Source organism: Gymnoscopelus microlampas (assembly GCF_963454915.1).
Source record: "Gymnoscopelus microlampas genome assembly, chromosome: 24".
NCBI lineage: Eukaryota > Metazoa > Chordata > Actinopteri > Myctophiformes > Myctophidae > Gymnoscopelus > Gymnoscopelus microlampas.
Window position 1 is genome coordinate 19,336,309 of NC_139961.1, and position 24,907 is coordinate 19,361,215.

General features: G+C 41.6%; 1 protein-coding gene across 1 annotated transcript in view; it reads left to right on the forward strand.

Annotated features, from left to right (window-relative positions):
- The window catches only part of LOC311041105 (von Willebrand factor D and EGF domain-containing protein), a 94,083-nt gene that overhangs the window by 2,414 nt on the left and 66,762 nt on the right, over positions 1-24,907 (forward strand). The window contains exons 2-5 of the mRNA XM_084051579.1: positions 11,330-11,517; positions 15,481-15,709; positions 17,849-17,914; positions 19,040-19,299. Coding sequence (XP_083907705.1) covers positions 11,330-11,517; positions 15,481-15,709; positions 17,849-17,914; positions 19,040-19,299 — 743 coding nt within the window. The remainder of the gene's footprint in view (positions 1-11,329; positions 11,518-15,480; positions 15,710-17,848; positions 17,915-19,039; positions 19,300-24,907) is intronic.

Sequence of the window (24,907 nt, forward strand, 5' to 3'; positions counted from 1 at the left end):
CCTTGGCCTGAAAAAAAGATATTCTCTTATTGGGGGCCTGGCACCAAATACTTTCAAATGTGGGGTCTGCGGTTTAATACGCATCAATTTGGGGGTCCCTGACATGAAAATGTTTGAGACGCACGTCACTGATTGGTCTAAAGGCATTTTATAAATGCATCTGGCTCAACTTGACTGGAGCTGTGGCAAAACTGAGTTAAAAATCGGATGCATGTTTTTTAATGTTTGGGTCGGGGGGAAGTCTAGCCTTGGATCTACATCTGATTTACACCTTTACACCTTAAGCCCCCCCCCCCCCCCCTCAATCCAGAGGGATGGAGCTTAATGAATAGCAGCGAACAGCTGTGGCAGGTTAACAGTTCTCAAAGATGTGGGTGCTCTGGGGGTGCAGGGGTAAATGAAAAGTGCCTGCCCACCACTGGGAGTCTAGGGGTTAGAAACCACTGCATATAGACAGAGTCTACAGTATATGAACACAATAGGCATAACTGACTGTAGTTCCAGTTTTGAGAAGGTGGCATAGGCCTACTCGTTTCCTCTGCCAGGAAAGAGACATTTCATGTCTCCCTGGGACCCAAACTAGTGGAAATAGCAGATCTAAAATTGTGATTTTTTATTTTTTTATTTTTATATAATAATAAAACAAACTAAATGTAGGAAACAAAGAAAAAATCACACCCAGTGTGAAGTGGGCGGTGTGTGGCCATCACAACATGACTCACTTTAAAAGTCCATAAAAGTCCATACTGCTATTCATAGGGCTGCACATGTGTCATGTGTTTTGCTAGCCAATCACAGTCCTGAATTTGCAAAGTCAGCCAATCACGTTACAGTTAGTGGTGATGACACTCGCTGTAATGTGATTGGCTGATATGAAAAAAGTATCGATTTGCATTAACAATGGAAGGGTTAGGGGGTACACACATTTTTTGGTCGGTGTCCAAAACTCACTTATAGGGGGCGGCTACACCGCCCCAAAAAAGGCACATTAACTCGCGACCCATAAAAATGGGTCTTTGTGACCCCAAAATGGTTCCTGAAATGGTTTGGGAACCACTGGTCTAATGCATATCAAACTGGGGTTCCTTGAAATAAAAAAAAAGGTTTAGAGGAAGCATCTCTGCTGTAGTTCACTTAAAATAGCTTGTGAGCGTTAACCAATAGACATCAAACAGAATGGATGCCTTTAGAAAAACAAACTTAGCAGCATGGTGCATAGATCACTGGAGATAGCAGGGTTCAAAAAGTGGCATCAGTAAAAAACCTACTCAAGCAGAGTAAGTGTAGTATAATGTCAGTAGAATGCAATGAATTGCAGCCATCTGCCCGTGACAGACAGCTCCATAAACATGGGGTAGTTATTGGGCTGTTAACTCAGTCAAAGTTAAAGATGTTTCGAAAAGAAAATAAACTAGGAAATCCTGGCACTGATTGATTGATTGATGGCATCCCTGTCCTATCACAGCCACCCGCCTGAGATGCCAGTCTTGTCACAGAACAGGGGTTCACTAACCTTTTCAATTTGAGACCCAAAAGAGAAATATGGTGTCTCCCCAGGACCCACCAAAACATTATGAATGAACCACTTACAAATTGAGAAAATGCAGCCGATCTACAAGCTCACAGCATGTCACATCGATACACTGTGAGCTTGTAGATCAGCCATTCTCTCTGTTAGAAAATTGTAAAAGAATTCTGAATTGTTGTAATTTTGTTGGACTTTTTATGTTTATGGAAAATCTTAGAAAACCTTTTTAATGTTATTGTAAAAAGAAAAAGAAAGAAACAAGGGGGCTATTTACTCACGACGACCCATAAAAACGGGCCCTGGTCCCTGTGTTTGTGAAACAATGTCAGAGGATCAAAGAATGCAGTCGTAAAGTAGGCGTCACAAAGGGTCGTACAAACAAGTGTCCTGGGTGGGCAGAACCCATCACTATCTCCCCATCACACCAGCAAACCTTTCTGCACCGCCGGTATTGGTAAATCAGTGGTTCTCAAACATTCTTTAAGACAAGGACCCCCCCTGAGTTGATAAGTATTTAGTCGCTGACCCCCATTTGAAAAGATATCGGGGTGGCTGTAGCTGAGAGTTTGAAAATAGACGATCTAGGAGCTGACAACGCGACAACATAAATTAGGGCCTTCTCTCACACGTCCCTCTGGAATCCCCTCAAGGACCCCTGGGGGTCTCCGGACCCCACTTTGAGAACCAGTGCAGTAAATGATATGGGAGCCTGTCACAGAATGTTTGGACATTGGTTACCTGTGGTTACAGGGGGGCGTCGCCCCACTATGGTGGAGCAGTGACAATATAAAAGGAATGTCACTGAAAAGGATGGCTTTACAACGATGCAAGTTAAAGTAGTGTAACTCCTTTCAGTACACTGTGTGCATAGGGAGTGTGTGGAGAGACAGACAGACAGACAGAGTTACATTAGCAGGTCTGCCAACCTGTACTGTAGATGTATATTCATTTCTTGTCCCCAAAAATACATATTCCCACCATGTCTCAAATGTCTCATGTGCTTTTAGACACCTCTTGCACCATAAGTACTCAAGTACTTTAACCTTTTATATGAATCTAATTTGGGAACAGTCACATATGGTAATTAATCATTAACCACTTTGAACCCTAGCGTCCCTATTCTGGGCATGTCATAAAACGCAAAAACTTGGTGACAAAAGGCGAACGTGCGGAGAAAATAGCCCATCTACATGACTGACTGATTGATTGCTTGATTGATTGACAAAACTGCAGTAAATGACGATATATTTCTACATATCTGTCAAAAGGATAAAACACAAAACACTTTGAGAGCTTATTTCCATTGTGGTGCTTTTATGAGAGTAATGTGTGTGTACACATCAGTGCCATGTGTTTAGGGGGGGGGGGCGGTTACAGTGGAAACACATCTTAAAAGGAATGTCGCAAAGCATGGTTTTATGTAGTGGTGGAAAGTAATGAAGTATATTTAAAGGGACTACACCATGAATTTTAAAAACAATAATAATATTTAATATCATATTGTTTATGTCCCTCAAACGTTTTTCAAAAGGTTTGAGCCTAAATCAAGCCTCAGATATACTCATTCCAACTAGCTTCTCTCTGGCTTATAAAGCACCGGCAATACCACATTGTCCTTTTTGGCACAGGGCGCTATTGAGCCAGTTATCTCCTGGTTCTGTGTGGAAAAAGTAAAAAAAAAATATATATATATATAAAGATTTTTTTAAAGATTTTTTAATTTTTTTTATTTTTGGTTGGAACTGAAAAACGGGAGGAATTGTTCCCTGACGTGGCGTAGGCAGGGGGACCAAATCAGTTTGGCCTGTTTTTAGACCAATTTACAGAAAACCCCAGATTTGCTGTGAAAGCCTGAGTGTTCAAACTGGGGTATTTTTGAGGATAGAAGAGAGGTAGGGGAGACCAAAAAAAACAAAAAAAGAAGAAAAAGTTAAAATTCATGGTGTAGTCCCTTTAATCAAGTACTCTACTAGACGTTCTTTATTTGAGTGTTTCCATTTTCAATACTTTATACTTCTACTCCACTAATCTCAGAGGCAAATGTACATTTTTCTTCGATTATAACCAATAAAGCCCGTTTTTATGCTTTGGCTAATCAAAAAGAGCCAAACTGCAAGCCCATAAGGTACATTTTGAGGTTGTAGATCAGCTATTTTCGAAAACAATTCAGTACTTTTACTTTGTTACTTTTTTTACCCCATTTTTTTACACCCAGTGCCAATTGTCTATGTAATCCTCGGCACTACCTTCCCTCTGCCAACCTTTTTTAATATAGTATGTTTCTTGTGGTATTGCTACTTTTATGTAAGTATACAAACGGATTGCTTCTTCCACCACTGGTTTTATGTGCAGCAAAGTGTTGGCACTGATCAGAGAAGGAGGAAAGCACTTTCTGCAAGCAATGGCTTGGCTTTTGAGTCCCAAATGTTTAGGATTTACTGCTATGAAACAGGGCATGCCACAGTGACTTTGCAGTACTTTTCCTGTGATTATCGAAAGCATTTTCATACTTGTTCCACCGTCCTGTGTGTGTCAAAGCTCATCCATCTGGTACCAACATGCCAAGAAATATAGATTTCTTTCCCCTTTTTTTGGTGTGTGAAGAAGTTGTAGGTTTAGGGTCTAGAGCATTGGTTATCAACCTTTTCTGGAGCAGGGCCCACTTGGAAATCTTGAAAGTGTTCGATGATCATAAAAATCAAAGTGTTTTGCCAATTATTTGGGGGCCCAGTTGCAACGCACTTGTGGCCCCCCAGTGGGCCCACATGTTGAGGATTGCTGGTCTAGATGGGCTTCAAAGTGTTTTCAGACCTAAAGAGAAATGTGGCGTCTCCCCTGGACCCAACCTTACTAAAATACATTATGAATTATTATGCCCTATTTAAAAAATATTGAAATGGCTGATCTGTAAGAGCACAATATGTTGCTTTGTGTTGCGTTGTGAGCTTGTAGATGGTAATTTTTGCCAAATATTTGCCGTAGAATTGGGATTTGGGACGATGGGGCTAATAAAAGTTTGAAAACAAAACTCTTAATAGCACTTAACCCATTAAAACGGAGAACACATCTGTGTAACCACATAAACCATTGTTGTCTCTGCCATGGCGAGAGAGTGTGTTTTGCCCCCTGTCCGTCCGTCCGTGTGTCCGTCCATCATTCTGTCTGTGTACAGCTAATCACTGGCACCGTTGGCTTGCTCGCAGTGAAACTGTGCGCACACACTCCCTGGATGCCACAGCAGAACCCACATTTTTCACATGGGCCTTTTATAGTGGCACCAGGAGGCCGATTTGTGCAAAACATATTTTTTGACAGTACTCCTACAGATTTTGTCCAAAAATCCCGCAAATCGGTACACAGTATCTCTATAGTCCTTAAACGAAACGGGTCTTTCAGATTTTTCATATTCCATCCTGATTGGCTAAAAATGCCTTCCAAAGTTTGCAGGAGTTCTCCGTTTTGAACAAAATGCCTCAAATCATGAACACAGCATGCAATTTCCTCAAAATTTTGCACGCATATTACCACTATGCCGAGGAAGAAATGCCACTTGAACATTTTCAAATCAGCCTCATGGTGGCGCTATAACAGGCCAATTCGTGTTTTTACCTATAACTGCACCGATCTGTGTAAAACTTTGTAAGCGCACTCCCTAGAGGTCAAATAAAAACCCTTGCTCTGCATTTTTCACATCTGCCTTTTATTGCGCCACCAGGAGGCCGACTTATGTAAAACATTTTTTTTATATTACTCCTTCCGATTTTATCAAAATTTCACGCAAATGGGTACACAAGATCTCTATAGTCATGTGATCAAGACGGATGTGTTTGCTTTTTCATATTCCATCCTGATTGGCTAAGATTGACATCTAAAGTTTGCAGTAGTGGCTTGTTTTGAACAAAATGCCGCAAATCATGAACGCAGCATCCGATTGCGGTCAAACTTTGCACACACATTCACACTATGTTGAGGAGCAAATGCCACCCTTTTAACATTGGCCTGTTATAGCGCCACCAGCAGGTCTAATTTAGCAAAACACATTTTTTGAACAAAATGCCTCAAATCATGAATGCAGTGTCCGATTGCCGTGCAAGGCCTAAGAAGAAATGGCACCCTTTTCACATTGGCCTATTATTGCGCCACCAGGAGGCCACAATATCCTACCTGACCTGGCGGAGACCTGTGCTTTTTCTAGTTTTATACTTTGGCTATTCAGAATTAGCAGATATACAAGCTCATGTACTTGTAGATCTGCTACTTTTGAAAAATCGTGAAAATGTGTGCAAATCTCTGAATATATATATGTTTATTTATTGAATATATATAAACATTTTGTCTTCATTTTTCAGACAAGAACAAAACATACATTCAAAATAGACATGACAGAAAAAAAAAGAGACAATACAGTAATATGCAATTAAAGCAAACATTTGTAAATCAAATCTTTGCTTCTGGGGGGTCCCTGGAACAAAATATTTTCAGATGGGGGTCGGACTCGGGGCCAAATACATATAATTCGGAGGTCCTTGACAACCACTGATATAACAGACATACATTTTCCCAGACTGTTTTAGAACTGATTTTAGAAGACATTTGTAGAATCGAAACCTCAGGCCTTAATGGGTTAATTAATACCAGCTGGTCACAGGCCTGTCTCTGTTGTTTTCCCAGTGAGTGACAGTCAGTCCGGGCCTTGGGGGGGGGGGGGGGGGGACCCTACCGCCACAGTTATGTTAACATGCTGCTCTCTCGCTTTAATCTTTCTTTACCCAGAAACAGGAGGTAGCGCAGAGCCAAGCACGTCTGGGGCCACTGAAGTCTACCAGGGAGATCTTTCCTTATCCCTGGGGTCCAATTCATTAGCTTACCTTCAACACCATCACCCTCCCCCCATCCGCCTAAATCAGTGGTTTCAAACTTTTTTTCCTTCTCCCTTGGAGCACTCCCTATACTTACATCTGACACAAGCTGAGACCCCCCACTCCTGCATGCATGCATGCACGCACGCGCACGGTCTCCTGTATTTTTCAAACATGTATGGTAAACCACTTAAGCCCTATACTTCTCGCACTACAAATAGCAAACATTTGCTCATTGTGAGCTTGCTGTTTTTGAAACTTTTTGAAAGATCTTGAAAGATGCAGACTATATTGCACTGATTTTGACAATATAATGACCCAAATACAAGTTATGATTTTATATACGTTGTACCAAAGGATAACACAAATGTACCAGGACCCAAATGTCTGACTGTACCTTGTGCTGTTTACATTTATGTCTACTAAAGTATCCAACCAATCAAACCACCTCCAAACAGACAAGTCCTCACACACCCCCCTGTGATCTTTTTGCCATCCCTCCCCCAGACCACAGTTTGGGAAACACTGGCTTTAACCCACTTTGGGACCCCCTCTGACTGCCCCCCCCCCCCCCCGCCCCCCCCAGGCTCTGTAAACTCATTAAAGTCTGGGATTTGGGACAGCTGAAGTCTCGCCTGTTGTCATTTAAAAAAGAAGAAAAAAATAACCTGGTTGTTTGGACGACCCCGTGACCTCACGTCTTGTTAGCTAGCTCTCAGACAAGGTGTGTGAGCTGGAGAGGGGCACATGTATGTAAGCAAGGAGTGGTGGGAAAAAAAATACTGTTTTGCATGAGTAAAAGTAGAAATACCACAATGTGCACAATGTCTCTGTTACAAGTAAAAGTCCTGTATTAAGTATTTAGCTTGAGTAAAAAAAGAATTGGCATCAGAATATAAGTACTCGCATAAACGCATGTTTTGTAATAATAATCAAAATGTACAAAGTAACTAACATTTTGAAATAATTGAGTAGAAATGACAATATTTGTCTCTGAGATGTAGTGGAGTGGAAGTATAAAGTAGGCTATCGAAAAATGGAAATATTCAAGTAAAGTATAAGTAACTCAAAATTATGTTCAAGTACAAGTTTTAGCCACTTACAGTAAGCCCTGTTTTACACTTGCGTGGCTTGAGTAAAGGTACAGTACTTTCCACCACTTTCCACCACTGTCTAAAACGTGGTTATTTGAAGGACCTGTGACCTCACCTCTCGTTAGCTATCTCCCTGACAAGGTGTGTGAGCAGGAACAGGGCAGATGTAAACAAGCACGGTGTCTTTCAAGGGGTCCTCTCACTGTCTGTCAGGGGGCTTTTTGACTGTATTCGGCCAGGTTACACAGCAGCTACTGTTTGTTTTTTTCTCCTGACGTTTCCACTCCAGTGCCTCACCCTCCGCAATGAAAGTCAAACACTGAATGGGGAGCGAGTTTGTTCGTTTACAAGTGAAAGGACAGGCTTTTTGCCTTTTGTTCAGGTTTGTTGAGAAAAGGGTCTGTGTTGACCTAAGGCAATTCAATTAAAACAACATCATTCCCCCGAATGGCAGTTCAGAAGCTTGCATAGTAGGAACGTAGCATGCTACTGTTGCTCACAGCAGGGGTCTTCAACGGGGGGACCCCTAGGTGGTCCTCAAAGTTACTACAGAGGGGCAGCCAAATCTTGAAACCTACTGTAGCTTACCTATTCCTCAGGGAAATGCTCACCAAAAACGTGTTGCGATGCGTTGTTAGCTTATATATCTGCATTTGTTTTTTTAAATTAGAATAAAACAACCTTGAAATTGAAAAGGTTGAAGACCACTGGTGTAACCAAAATGCACCAGCATTCCAATTACATTGTGGCAAAAAAAAGTGTGACATCTAAGGCTATAATGTATGTGTAACGTTGCAAATGACACGTTCTGCTCAAATAATACCCCCCCCTACCCCCAAAAATGAGCTTCTTCAGGCTCCATCTGCAAACCATGTTCAGAAGTGTGGTCATGCATGCACGGTTGGCTGCAGGGCCCCGTCCCGGGGCAGGTTTGGAGAGAAGCGAGGGTCTCAAAAGGAATGCATGTTATTCTTAGTGATTTAGATAACCTCCGCTTGGTGAAGTGATCCTTCCTGCCCTTCCAACCTCACTGACGTTCCCGAGCATGGCATGGCGGCACGTTGAGATCTTGCAAATCAGCAATTTTTGCCATCTTTTAAAATGTGGAAAGTTTTGTCTTTTTTTTGGAAACATTTAGCTAATTTTCCCAGGAAAAAAATATACATGTTTGAAAATATTCTTCTACAAGGACGTTCCCAACGTATCGGCGGCATGTTCAAATTCACTCTTCCTGACTAGTTAATTGTCTTTCTTGGTTGGAAGGTAGCTCTTGTCAGTGGCAGCTATTCTCACCTTTCTTCGGATTACGCCTGTTGCTGTTTTAAGAGAAAAAATTTTCATCACCTTTGCCCTCTCCCCATCTGTGTTGACACATGCAGTTCCCATTGAGTCTTAAGTCGTGAAGCCGCAATTGCCTGTGTTTTTAAAACGGTGTGACCTCACCTCATCTGCACTTACCTCTAACTCTCCCTGACCGCTATTCACTTCTCACAGGCTTTTATTTACTGGATTAGGGGCAGAAATCTTGTATTTCTTCATGTTTTTTTCATAAATGTATGCTTACTTCGGAATACAAGTGTGTTGCATAAAAGTGCTATTTTTGTTGTTATTTTTTTTTTATGTTAAAGTAGTTAATTCTGTCTGTGGGTTTTATACATATTGAACCAACAAGTCTTAACAAGAGCTTGTGACTAAATAATATCTACATTGGATCCATTGGAACACAAGCTCTTTTTTGACCATTTCCTGAAAACTAACGGTTTTGGACATACACGTTTCCTACCCGTCAGCGACAATTTACTGGATTAGAGCTCCAATGTGTTATTTTTGGCCAGACGGAGGTACATAGTCTACAGTAGGTGTGAACTGAAGAAAGGGCAGGACTTGTCAGTGGAAAATAATCTCCCCTCGGCTCCTCTAAACCCATGTTGAAGGAGTCACAGGTTTGACACTGGTTCCCCTCCCCCCTGCTGTGTCTGTTGACACAATGCATCCTAAATCCCTAAAGCCCTAATTCACTGTGTTTTGAAAATAGCCTCACCTCACCCCTTCTTAAGCCCAGTGAGACTCCAGCAGCTTTCACTGACTTTCCTTTAGTTCCCAGTGAACTATAAAATCTGTGCTTGTCAAACATTTTCATGTCAAAGACCCCCAAATGTATGTATTTGGCCAACAGAACCCCCATCTGAAAAAAAGGTTTGTGCCAGGGACCCCCATAAGAGAACATTTGTCAAAATATTTTGAAAATGAGCTCACAACACGTCGCTATGTGATGCGTTGTGAGCTTGAAGATGGCCTATTTTCAAATAGCCACACAATAAGTGTTTAAACTGTTCCTCATTTAGCTGGGGACCCCCTCAAGGACTCCTGGGGGTCCCCGGACACCACTTTGAGAACACTGCTCTAGACTGTGTTTCATTAAAGCCTCAATTCAGTGCGTTTTACTGGTTCTTTTACTGTACTATACAGTATGTGTTCATTGTGGAAAGGTAAGACTTACCAGTGTGGCAATAGATTAGTTTTAGTTTGGGTGATATTAAGTATGACAGGCTTTCACTGACTTGTCCCTCTATCCTCACTATGTATTTTCACGCCCACACGCATGCCCAAACACATGCACGGAAGCTCACACGCACGCCGTTCCCATTGAACATTTTGTCCAAAATCACCATCATTTGCTATGGTATGAGTGTTTTTTCAGAATAAAGGTGCACACTATGACGCGTTATAAGCTTGCAGATCAGCTATTTTCAGTGGCTTTAAGATCATTAATGTAAAAAAAAGAAGAAATCACTGTGTTATGCCTTCCCAATACTACTATCCTATGAGGTTGAAAGAGGACACCTCAAACTGTCATTCTGTCTGTCCTCATCTGTTTTTCTCGGTGGGTTTCTCAATTGACCATATTCACACGGTGGCCATTACGGATTTTTACATTGAAAGTGCCACCCCGTCGCCGTGGCAACCGGGGTGGCGCTTCATTAACTTAATAGCAACATGGCCGCCTTGTGAATATGGTCTATGGACCTGAACTTGAATATGTACAGCTAATTTTACACTTTATCCAAATGTTTATTAGCATTTCTGTGAACTCTCACTCAACTAAGACTGCTATGGGTGGAGACAGGGGGTGATTCTGCAATTGGCAGGTGTTGTCAATTGTCTAATTGTGCTGTCCTCTTTATAGTAGGATGCTGTACCCCTGGGCTCAGGCCTCTCACACACAGACAGTTCTTCCTCAGTGATGCACAGTTATCTCAGTGCAGTGGTGGAAAGTAGCTAAGTACAACTTTGAGGAACTTCTACTTTACCGGTAAACTTACTTTACTTTACATAAAACATTAAAATAAAAAAAATAGATGTTATGGGAGTTTATTCTTGAATAATTATTTTTAAAGCACAGAAGCTTCCATTGCAAAACCGTCTCTCATATATTGTGTCAGCAACAACCTCCAGTAGCCCTCAGCGTGCTACAGTGCCATAAGGACAGGGACTTTTACACAGTTAACATGGCTATTCTCATGCATTTCTCTCCCCAGTGGTTCTTAGAATGAATTGAAGCTGTTTTGTACTTTTCCCAAATTCAAGCTGTTTATTAGACACGTGCTATGGGATCTGTAGTGCCCATTGTGGTCCCATACAAGTCACGTCTGCACATCGTTTGAGTGTGCATCCGTGCAACATCCCCGGGTATGGACCAGTGCTAAATATTATTGTAAGTAGGTGGGGTGGGCTTGTCCTTCAGGATTGTTTGAAATATGTTAGTGGTCCAGAGCTCAAAAAACGTTGAGAACCACTGAGATTGTACTGTGTATACCCCCTCTCACCTCGACCTCTGTGCCCTCCAGCCCCCCCAGAGTGTTCCCCAGGAGGCCACCGCACCTTGAGGAACCCGTACCGGAGTGTGGACTTTGATTCTACGGAGATCCAGAACACGGCCATCCAGGACCTGATCTGTGACCACTCCCTTTCCCCCGGTTGGTATCGCTTCAATATCAACAACAAGCCGGCTGAGATGCCCACCAGCTGTGTGGAGGTAAGACACAACTTAGGATTTAGGCTTTTATCCAGAGCGACTTACAAGTGTAAATCGGAATAAGCAGACTAAGCATGAACATGCAGCCCCACAACCCGCCAGGCAAGTCCACTCACACTGCAACAAAAACTGTCTTAGGAAACCTGTGTGTATTTATAATGGGATATGTCAGTGTTTTTCAACCCTTTTCATATCGAGGTCCATTCTTTATTCGTTATTTGAGCCACGGACCACCATTTGATGAGATTTAGCCTCTCAGACCCAAGACTTTGAATATTTCGTAGTCGTTGATAAGATTTCGTCCACAATTCATGCTGTATTGATGTTGGTGCCATAGCATAGGAGAGATGACAGGCATACGTTGATCAAAATAACAATTCTGCGACATTCTCTAATTGTGTAGACTTCTTGTAAATGAAGTAATGCAGATGTTTAACAATAATTCAACTCTTGAGAGCGTGAAATGAAACCAAATGGACCCGTAAGAGTCCATTTGGTTTCATTTTACACTCTCAAGAGTTAAAGATCTACCCAGTAAGGGTCCATTTGGTTACCACCTCTTCCATCATTTAGCTGGGGACCACCTGGAACCCCCTCAAGGACCACTGGTGGTCCCTGGACCACTGGTTGAGAACCACTGGGATATGTGATTGATGGTTGGTGATGTATGACAGCATTTCAACTCTATGTATTACCTACATAAGCTTGTGACACATTTTTCGCATTTGGATAACTCATCTTATTTTTGTTTTTGTCTATTGTTTATTTTTGTTTATTATTTATCATTTATTTTCTATCTCACGTTCTATTTTTTATACCTAGTTTGATATCATGTATGCATGTTTGTTTGTCTGGACTTTTTATTTGTTTTCTTTCTTCTTTTTTCTTTGTTCTGTCTTTTCTTTTTTCTTTGTCTTTTTGGAAAGGAAAATATGACAGCAATAACAATATGGGGGAGGGATGGGGAGAAAAAGAAAAAAATGTCTTAACTGCTCTGACATGTCAACTTTACGTGATACTAATAAAGATATTTATATAGACAAATAAAAAAAACTGGCTTGGGGGGCCATGTCAACAGAAAGCATTTGTTTGAGTGACAGATTGTTTACTGATGCCAGCAACATTCAAACATATTAATCGTCGCTGTGCCAAATAGCCCTAGCTGAAACAATGGTAAACATGGACTTCTCATGGTTGTGCTCTGCCAAAAAACACTAGAGGAGAGCGCTGAATCACAATGCTAATCGCTGGGAAAAGGAGTCTCCAGCGCGTCTCCAGCGCGTCTTTACCTGGAACTGCCTGACAGAAAGGCGAGACCTTGGTTCGAATTCTGAATAAGACAATACTGTTTTTTTTTTATCTTTTCAATTATTCAAGTGCCCACTGATAGACACAAGAGCATGGGATGAATGGCTTCTACTAGCAAAACAGAAAAGTGTTAGGATTTACCGTAAGTGTCTTGCTCATGGGGACACTTCGACTCGATAGCCAGGACCGGGAGACGAACCAGGGACCTTCTGTTTCCCATACCCATTCAGCCATGACTGCAACATTGTAACAGTCTAAATACAGTGATGGCAACAGACACAGACTCCATTAAACTGTAAACTTAAGTCTAATGGGAAGATAAGCATCTTCGCACACAAGTGGCTTTTGTTTGAAACATTCCAAAGCTGTGTTTACACGAGCGTAAATTATATGATTATTACCTGATTAGTACCTGTGTCCGGTCACATCTTGAGCTAATGGTACTTAAAGTTTAAAGAGCACACTCATTAACATTTACCACCTGTATTAGTGCTACAGAATAGGTTTGCCAACTAGCTTTCCTATCAATGGAGCATAACATTGAAACAATATGTAATCTCCAACTGAATCTACATTTGAACACTTTTTTTCTTTTTCTAGCAAGCATGAATTAATTGTGTTTTCGGCAGTGGTGGAATAAGTACGTTGTTTTACTTAAGTTAAATAGCAGCAATACCACAATGTAGAAGTACTCTGTTAAGTAAAAGTCCTACATTGAACATTTTACTTACAGTACTACTCATGTTGCAGATTGTTCACAGATTTCGCCAAATTAAAAATTCCAAAACGGTTCATTGTGGCACTTTTTGAGCTTGTAGATCTGCAATTTTTTATACTGTAAGCCGAAATATACTATAGGGCTTAAGTGATTAATGCATGTTTTGTAATAATAATGTAATCAGCAAAGTAAATAGTAACTACAGTTTTCAAACAATTATAGTCAAGTAAAAAATACAATATTTGGCCTCTTGCCCAGGGTCCCAACTCTCTCTTCCTGGTTTCTTGTCAATCTTAACCCATTAAGACCTGAGGCCGATTCTGCAAATGCCTTCTAAATCAGTAGTTCTTAAACCTTTTCGTGCCAAGGACCTCCAAATGTATACATATTTGGCCGCGGACCCCCGTTTGAAAAGGTTTTGTGCCATGGACTTTATTTAAACATTTTCAAACACTTACAAGATTTTTCAAAAACGTTCAAAAATAGCAGATTTACAAGCTTGCACCGTGAGCTATTTTTGAACTGCCAACGGTAAAATCTAAAATTACATTGATGCTTTCCCGGTTTTAATGGTGTTAACTGTGGACTCTCAATGAAGGCAGAAAAAAGGTGAGGCCAGGGTTATAAAGCATAGAAAAAGGAAATAATCAAGTACCTCAAAACTGTATTTAAACGCACTTTCCACCGCTGGTTTCTGAGGGTACAGCGTGTCACCAAAACGGTGCAGCACGGTACAACCTTGAAACAGTTAAAAACATCAAACATCTTTCTGCGTGCGGCCCGAAGAGCAGCTGATTGCCATCATGTCAGAAGCACACTGCTGTAGCGCTCATCCCCAGGCCAGGTGCAGGGTGATAATTGCACCCCTCGCTGCGGCTAATAACCGCCTGCGTCTTCTCATCTCTCCTCACGTGAACCGGTGCGGAACCCAGGCGCCTCCGTGGCTCCCTCGCTAAGAGCTCAGGAAAGAAACTCACTTCAGACCAAGGTTCTTTGAATAGCAGTGGTTCCCAAACGTTTTCCTGTCAGGGACCCCTTTCTGAAAATGTTTTTATTTTTATTTATGTCGTTAAAATGTTTCTTTTTTTCATTTTTTTTTTTCATTTCTTTCAATAATTTTGAAAATAGCTGATCTACAAGCTCACAACGGTTATATTAAAACATTTTTCTGGGGACCCCCATGAACCCTCTCCCGGAACCCACTATGAGAAACACTGCTTTAAAGAACCATTCATTTTAATGGTTCTATAAAGAACCCCCACCCAGGGGTCTATACCTGATCCACTCCTTGTTTTATCGCAAATAGACGATGTACAAGCTCACAACGTGTCGCGTTGCACCGTGTTGTGAGCTAGTAGACTGGCTATTTTCTACGAATGCTCAAGTGCTTAAATGCTAAAAGTGTCTCAAAGAAAGATTTTAAAATGTAAAACATATTTTTTAAGGAACTATTTCTGGTTCCTCAAAGAACTTTGACCCCCAAAAAAAGAGGCAAATATTGTACTTTTACTCCACTACAATTATTTGAAAACTAAATGTTGATTATTATTACAAAACATAAATTACCCACTTAAGCCCTCTATAGATATATCGGCCATTTGAAAATAGCCGATCTACAAGCTCACAATACGTTGCGAGCGGACGCATTGTGTGCTTGTAGATCTGCTATTTTCAAAACATTTTTACACATTTTATACGTTTGAAAACTTGTGAAATGGGACATTCTGCACAATGAGTACTTTCTACTTTTGGTACTTTAAGTACATTTTGATAACAATAGTACATTTTTTATTCCGGACTTTTACTTGTAACCGAGTACTTCTACATTGCAGCATTGCTACTTTTACTTAAGTAAAAAAATTTGAGTACTTTTTCCACGACTGCATCTAGCCTTTCCTAGAACCATTTTATGAACCATTGTTTCTCTGGTGTGGCAGATGAACCGCTGCGGAACCCAGGCGCCCGTGTGGCTGTCGCTAAGAGACGGCTCCCTGCCGCGTCCCGGCGAGATGCGGCAGCTCTCGGCGTGCGCCACGTGGCAGTTCTTCCACGGCAGCGCCAAGGACTGCTGTCTGTTCCGCATCCCCATCACCGTGCGCAACTGTGGCGAGTTCTTCATCTACTACCTGCAACCCACCCAGGGCTGCATGGGCTACTGCGCTAAAGGTAGGCTGCTGGGCAACTGCTACTGAACATGTCTAAGTGGGAGTACAGAAAGTAGGGATGTCCGATATGGACTTTATTGCCGATAACCGATATTCTGACATTGTCCAACTCCTAATTTCCGATACCAATATCAACCGATACCGATATATGCGGGCTTTTTCACCAAAAGTCAACTAATTGTCAGGTAACAACATCACATATCTAATTAAATAAAATATCTATAATAGTCCCACTAATCTTAGATTAGATGTTGGCCTATTTGACAGTGCAGAAGCATAATTGCCTTAATGCCTATAACATTAACGAGCGTCACCGAGCGTCAGCTGGTCACAGACACACACCTGCCCTCTGCAGTGCTCTAATTTGAAAGTGACTGGAGTCTGTCTCATTTCTCTCCAAAAGCCCTTGAATATGATGGCATATGATTAAGGATTACTGTGATTATGGTAAGCTCACATTTCATATCACCCACACCATACAGTAAGAACTCCCATTTTTATGCTAATATCGTCCGATAATATCGGGAGGCCATTATCTAACAGAAAGTATTTTATATTATATACTAGACGGGCGCCAGCTTACTCAGGGCCATGCAACATCCTGTTATCTGATGTACTCGTAATAAATAAATGCCAAGGATTTGGCTGTGTATCCCTCCTTTTGCTGTGTACCCTCCTCAAGCAGCAAGCAATAAAGTATAAAATGCAAGAAAAAACTTGGCTAACTAACAACAGTGCATCATGGGTGAATGCTCTGATGGAATCTGAGTCGCCCCTGAAGAAGGTATCCACTCTGTACAGGAGGTCCTGCTGTATTCACTATCCACTTTAACACTGCTACTCACTGCTGTATTCACTATCCACTTTAACACTGCTACTCACTGCTGTATTCACTATCCACTTTAACACTGCTACTCACTGCTGTATTCACTATCCACTTTAACACTGCTACTCACTGCTGTATTCACTATCCACTTTAACACTGCTACTCACTGCTGTATTCACTGTGTCCATATTCACTGTGCTACTCACTGCTGTATTCACTGTGTCCATATTCACTGTGTCCATATTCATTGTGCTACTCACTGCTGTATTCACTGTGTCCATATTCACTGCTACTCACTGCTGTATTCACTGTCCACTTTAACACTGCTACTCACTGCTGTATTCACTGTCCACTTTAACACTGCTACTCACTGCTGTATTCACTGTCCACTTTAACACTGCTACTCACTGCTGTATTCACTGTCCACTTTAACACTGCTACTCACTGCTGTAGTCACTGTGTCCTCATTCACTCTGTGCAGGAGAGGCTATTTTCTTGTTATCAATAGTTGACCTTTTTGCCCTCGGCTTTGAGCATCAAATTACTCTGCATGCCAGGGATTAAAGCTCTAATATATGAAGTTCAATTGGCACTGTGTTGAGATTTGACAATGATACAGTACACTTTGAGTCACAGCAGACAAAGTGTGAGACATACGCACGCACGCACGCACACACACATACACACACACACACAGAGACTACAATATTTTCCTGAATTTTTTTTGAGCATGAGGGTGTGTTCTGTACAGTATTCACATGGTATCTGCAAGAGTGTGACAGACTGTACTGATATAATGTAATGCAGTGGTTCTCAAACCACTGCATTACACCCATTTGAAAAGATATGCCAGGGACCCCCATAAGAGAAGATTGTTACGGCTCTAGCAGTGATTCTCAACCATTTTAATTTCAAGGACCCCCAGTTTGACATGCATTAGGCTACGGACCCCCATTTAATGGCATTTCTATCACTGGGACCCCAATTCATATTGTAAAATCAATGTTAGTTTAACTCTGAGAGTGTACAAATTGAACCAAATGGACCCGTTAGTGTCCATTTGGTTCAATTTGTACACTCTCAGAGTTACAGACCCATAAGGGTCCATTTGGTTCCTAACTATCCATCATTTAGCTGGGGACTCCCTGGAACTCCCTCAAGTACCCCTGGGTGTCCCCGGACCCCACTTTGAGAACCAATGATGTAATGCATGTATGTATGCATGTATTTATTCTTTGTTCAGTAGAGCAGCATTTCAAGCTCTTGTTTCCAGGTTGGTGGAACTGATATATGAATCCTCGCATTTCTTTGCAGTTTCACCAGACTTTGGACCAAAACTCTGTCCTCCGGGTGAAGTGGAGATCAACGGGCGATGCAAAGGTGACAGAATAAACCACTTAAAACCTTTTACACTTCATTAATCGGGGTCTGTTTACATTCTCCACACAATAATACAAAAAACAATGGCTCGAATTGGAGACCCCAACATAAAATGGACACCAAACGAGTTGGGTGTCTGTGTTACACCAATACAACTTATATTCCATTTATTATTCATTCACTATTATTACTATTATTTCAGTTTTGTTCTTATATGCCTGCATGTATTCTGAAATGGTTAATTATAAGTACACCTTGTTATGAGTATGTGTGAATGGAGTGTCCTGGCAGAGAGAGTAAACAGGGCTGATAAGAGGGCACGTGCTTTGTGTTCACATGGGAATAAGAACTGCTTAGCCAAATACAGTATCAGGTCCATTTGATTATATTTCGTTGCTGTCGGGTTGAAACCTTGAATGTCCAAAACCGTTCGTTTCTTCTTATTTTAAAAACGTTCTATAATAATGAAAATAGCCGATCTACAAGCTGTGAGCTTATAGAGCTATAGAGCTATAGAGCTGCTATTTTCACTACTTTTGTGCGACACTCTTGTACGATGAAGTAGGGCATCAATTTGCAAAAGGGTTTACAAGGTACAAGGTTTCTGCCCGACAACAACGATTGGTATCCTCTGGGGTTGGATTTGTATCCTTTTGGACCTGCATGCAGTTTCCTCCCAACACATTTTTAAATGTATTGTGTTTACTCAAAGGGATAGTTCACCCAAAAAAGTATGATTTTTTTTGTTTTTGCCACATTCCTAATAATTTGATGACCGGCGGAAAGATGCTAATGTCTCTTACCGGAGCCGCCACCGGTCATCAAATTATTGGTTTAGGAATACAGAATCTCCATGAATTCCATGTGGTGTATAATTGATAGAAAAAAAGTAATTTCGGGGGTGAACTATCCCTTTAAGACCTGGAGAGACAGGGAGACCCCTGTTACTGAACAAACACTCAAATGCAAAGATTACTATCAGAATATAGAGCTTTAGCATTTTTAAAAATACACTTTTTGTATAAAAGAAAGAGGGAAAAAAATCACTTACCTTGTCAATTAAGTGATTATTTACTTATTTTTTCTTCTGCTTCTTCATCTCCATCATTGTGTTGCTATATCCAGCGAGCCTCCCGGCTCTCCCCAGCAGACCCGTCATCACCCCGGAGCTCCTCGGCAGCAGCGTCCACCTGAGGTGCTCCTTCGTCGGGGTCAGCTCCCCCTCTTCGTCCGGCCCGGACCACCAGGCCACCGTGGTGGGCTACCGGGTGGTGTGGGCCAGACACATCGGACACAGCATGAAGGCTGAGGTCAGGCAGGAGTCCACGACCAAGACCTTCTCCATGGTGGAGATGGACGGAGTGCACTTCAGACTGGGAGAGACGGTAACAGTTATTGATAAGGCTGTTACAGTGCAGTGGTTCTCAAACGCATTGACCGCTCATTTGACATTATTTTGTGCCAGGGACTCCCATAAGAGACGATTTGTCAACATCTTTTGAAAATAGAGCTTTTTTATGTATTTACCCATTAAAACCATGAAAAAACATCTTTTTAGATTTTTGCATTGGCTATTCAAAAATAGCGGATATACAAGCTCGCAGCGCGTCACTTCGTGTCGCGCTGCGAGCTGGGGAGCTGGGGAGCCCCTGGAACCCCCTCAGTGCTGTACCTGTACCACTCTTGCTAGTATTATTACTAATGCTCGGGGTTCGATTTGTAAAAGAAAACAGAGACAGCGAACCACTTAAGCCCATCAATGTCATCGTACAACACATTGTGAAAATAGCCAATCTTACAAGCTTTCCTAAAAGATAATACCCTTTGTCCGGTTCCGCCCCCCCTGCGCACCCATTGGTTGCTGTTGCTTGGTTGGATAGAAATCCTCTTTCTCCATCCACTTTCCATTTAAAAATGTTGTTTTTCATTTGCCTCATATTGATATTGTATGTATGTATTCAATTCTTATTTTAAACTTGGCCTCAGTGAAAAGCAACATCTCGGGTGCAGTATAGTGATTGAACAATAATGTTTTCTTTGTAAAAACTGGGTATATATATATATATATATATATATATATATATATATATATATATATATATATATATATATATATATATATATATATATATTTGTTTTATATATATATATATATATATTTGTTTTAAAATAACAAATTCAGCATAAACAACTACACTGAGGCGGGACAACGCGGAAGGAGCCTGCTGGTTGGTCAGTCAGTCAGGGACCAATCAGAAGGCTGACAAAGGGTCCGTTGCATTTTCTGCTGCATGTCTGTGCTGCAAAAAACGTTCTCAACTCAATCAAACACATGTGATCCAATGCACAGTATATGAAGTAATGAGAGCCAGGCTCACTGTGAGGGGAAGGCATGCTGAACGAGGTTGACCCTGCTCGTGTGCAGGTGAGGACGGCGTTAAACGATGGATCATGGTGACCTGTCTAAGGCACGGTTCAGCCTGTACAGAGGAGAGAGAGAGAGAGAGAGGGCGATGGATGGAGGACTGTGAAATCAGATCCAGCCTAGACAAGCCTCACTCTCTCCCCTCCACATGCTTTCTATTTAAATGGATTCTTAGTCATTTAAATTGTGCTGTGCTATGGTATGGTATAGGGCTGCACAAAATCAAGCACCTTCTTCTGACAAAATACCTCCATTACTCGATATTGTGATTATGTGATTGTGATTATTGTACTGTAACAATGATATTGATTTTCCTTTACCAGTTTTCTAAATGTTAACAAAAATATAAAAAAATAGCTGATCTACAAGCTCACAATAAGTCACATTGTGATGGATGGTGAGCTTGTAGATCGGTTACCTTTTTTTTCCTAATATTTTTACACTTATATCATATGATATAACAACTTTAATACTTATACACAGTAATAAGACAGGGTCTAATAATGCTGTGGCAGAATAGCCGATCTAAAGTACAAGCTCACAACGCGTCGTGATGCTTTTAGATCGGCTATTTTCACTACTGTTGAACATTTTAATCACTTAAACCCTATATATACTTTGTTGACCAGGGTCTCCCAGGGCTCTATTCTAGGTCCTCTCCTTTTCTCCCCTCTACACCAAATCTTTTGGCTGAAAATAGCCGATCTACACTCTCAGAGTTACTGACCCGTAAGGAACCAGTGCACCACGCTTTCTGTTCCTGAATGGCTGTGTGTGTGTGTGTGTGTGTGTGTGTGTGTGTGTGTGTGTGTGTGTGTGTGTGTGTGTGTGTGTGTGTGTGTGTGTGTGTGTGTGTGTGTGTGTGTGTGTGTGTGTGTGTGTGTGTGTGTGTGTGTGTGTGTGTGTGTGTGTGTGTGTGTGTCATTATGCACTTATCCCTCCTGGACTTTTAGGCCGTGGTGAAACTTTAGCTGCCTTTACTCAAGAGCACCTTGACGCTTGGCTGCACACACAGCTTAACCTCTTAAAGACAGTGTAAGTGATATTTTTTGGTTAAAAAGTTAAAGCTCTCTATTGTAATAGTAATCTTTACTATACAGTGTTTTGGTCAGTAACAGGTCTTTAATAAACAGATCGGGTCAGGATACCAATTTTCCCCAATCACAAGAGAGAACCCATTAATCGCCTTCAATCTTATACTATTCCATTACCAATTTTGTCTGCAGAAATGTGTCATCACTTCCAATTCCACTTGTTTATCCATTATCCTGTATGAGTTCTCTCTCCTGATTGGATGAAATGAGTATCCTGACATGAAAATATATTTTCTGTTTACTAAAGAGCCGGAGAGAGCAGGAGACCCCTGTTACTGAACAAACACTCTATAACATTAATTACCATCACAATATAGAACCCCCCACGGATGCGTCGACCGGGTATGGTCTAGTAACATTAATTACCATCACAATATAGAACAGTACAGTATTTACACTTATAACCAAAAATATCACTTATAGCAGTGGTTCTCAAACTTTTTCATGTCAAGGACCCCCAAAATGATATGTGTTTGGCCGCAGACCTCCATCTCGGATATTTTGTTCCAGGGACCCCCAGAAGTAAAACATTTTGTTACAAATTTTCGCGTAAAAAATAAATATATATTCAAAGGTTTGCACAGATTTTCACGATTTTTCAAAAATAACAGATCTACAAGCTCATAGCGCCGCACTCGGTACCACGCAATGAGCTTGTAGATCTGCTATTTTTGAATAGTCAAAGTATAAAAGTGGTATGTTAAAGTGGTTCAAATTAGTGTGATAATTAACTAGCTACTAACTACTAGCTATATTAACACATTTAGCTGGGAACCCCTTGGAACTCCCCCAAGGACCCCTGGGGGTCCCCGGACCCCAATTTGAGAACCAATGACTTATAGTACACCTTTAAGCCCTTTTGTGACCCAAGTCCTCTGGTGATATTCTATAGATGGTCTTACAAAACGTGTACACGTATAGTGACATGCTCAAAACCCTGACTCCAGGGGTGAAGTGGTTAACACATAAAGACAGCTCCTGCTTTATCATGGAACTCATTTTTTGGGGCGTTGCCGGGGCAACCAGGAGAGCTTATTATCCCTCCAAACGCGGAGCGTATGTGACAACTCAGGTGATGTCATCGCCCTCCGCACCACCGCCATGTCTCCTCTCCTCCGTCCAGCTGTGAGAGGCCGAGCGCTCACTCCTCGCCATATTTTGACACGTATGTTGTCTGGGACACGTTAAGCTCTGCCCCCCCCCCCCCCCCTCCTTCCCCCTCCACCCACCCAGTGGTGCAAAGTAACTAAGTACATTTACTCAAGTACCGTATTTAACCACTTAACCCGTTAAGACCCGAGGCCTTAAAAAAAAACGTATGTTGCTATAATATCAGTGGTTCTCAAACTTTTTCATGTCAAGGAGCCCCAAAACGATACGTATTTGGCCGCGGACCCCCATCTCAAAATGTTTTGTTCCAGGGACCCCCCCGAAGCAAAGATTTGAGTTATTAATGTTCGCTTTAAAAATATATATTTTCAGATTTGCAAAAATGTTCACGATTTTCCAAAAATAGCAGATCTACAAGCTCATAGCGCGGCACTCGGTGCCGCGCTATGAGCTTGTAGATCTGCTGTTTTTGAATAGCCCAAAGAAATCTAAAATGACACAGATGCGTTCCCAGATTGAATGGGTAACTTAAACCCCAGTAGTCTTAGATGACTGGACTTGAGTTACTACATGTACTTTGTCCACTTTTTTCCCGTCAAAAATAGATGATCTACAAGCTCACAATGCGTCGCATTGTGAGCTTGTAGATCTGCTATTTTATGGCTACTGTTCTCTCCACAAAATGATGGACACTGGGGTTCAAGTGGTTAAGTAGAAACGTGTGGTGCTTTTTACTTGACTTGAGTATGTGCATGTCTCAATGCATTATGCTTCTATACATGCAGGAGAAGAGAGAAGCATTAGGCAATCAGTGGTAGAAAGTAACTAAGTACATGTACTCAAGTACTGTACTTAGGTACAATTTTAAGGACTTTTACTTTGAGTCGAGTGTTTCCATTTTTTGATACTTTATATTTCTGCTCCACTACATCTCAGAGGCAAATACTCTACTCGACTACTACAGTTATTTAAAATCTTTAATAATTACTAAACATAGGCTACATTAACCACTTAAGCGACACGTTGTGTAGATCGGCTATTTTCGAATAGACAAAGTAATACAACGGGGCTTAATTGGTTAATGCATGTTATGTAATAATATCTATGTAATCTAAATCTGCAGAGTAACTTGGAAGTTTTCAAATAATTGTATTGTAGTGAAAAGTAAACGTTTGCCTCTGACATGTAGAGGAGTATAGAAGTATAATGTTTTGAAAAAAGGGCATGCTCAAGTAAAGTCAAAAGTAGCTCAAAGTCGCACTTAAGTATAGTACTCGAGTAAATGTACTTAGTTGCTTTCCACCACTGCTCTGGGGGCCCATGTTTCACACATGCTTATGTCACAGCTGTGCCGGGGTCAAAGGTAACAGCTTTCTGTGCGTGGCTGGTGCACTCAGCACAGTCCGGGGGGGGGGGGTGTTGTCCATGTGTTATGTCTGGAGCGCCACGCGCCCTTAATGTTTGGATCCAATTCACCAATACGTCATCGGCCATATTGTCATCGCTGTCGGGTAGAAACCACGTTGTCCAAAACCTTTATTTTTAGCGGTGCCAACCGCTCTACGTTTGACTCTGTCTGCGTGTCCGTTTGTTTGAGCACGGGATGAGCACGGCAAAGAAGCAAACAGCTATAACTTCAGTTTGCAGCATGCCACCAAGTCCAAATTTAGTATGTGGGCTTAGACCACCAATAGGGACGAGCATGAATTGATGACGTTATCAAAGAGGGGTCCAGGGACCCCCAGCGCCCGTATGAGCACGGGATTTTAAACAGCTATAACTCCAGTTTGAAGCATGCCACCAAGTCCACATTTGGTATGTGAACTTAGACCACCAATAGGCACGAGCATGAATTGATGAAGTTATCAAAGAGGGGTCCAGGGACCCCCAGCGCCCGTATGAGCACGGGATTTTAAACAGCTATAACTCCAGTCCACCTTAGACCACCAATAGGGACCAGCATGAATTGCTGAAGCACCGCCCCCTCTGTCTTCCCATTGGCTGGCCTTCAAACAGCCATAACTCAAGTTCGCAGCATGCTATGGAGTACAAATTTTGTACATGGACTAAAGCCAGCAATAGGGACTAACTGTCATTACTTAAGCCCCGCCCCCTCTGTCTGCCCATTGGCTGGGCTTTAAACAGCCATCATTCCAGTTTGCAGCATGCTACCAAGTACAGATTTGGTAAGTGGACTCAGACCACCAATAGGGACGAACTGAAATGAGTTAAGGCCCGCCCCAAAGGTACCGCTTCCTTCACACAGGGTGTTATTTTTCAGGAAATGGGGGAAAAATAACCTGTGTTCCGATGGATCCAATGTAGTTATTATTTAGTCACAAGTTCTTATTAAAACTTTGCATT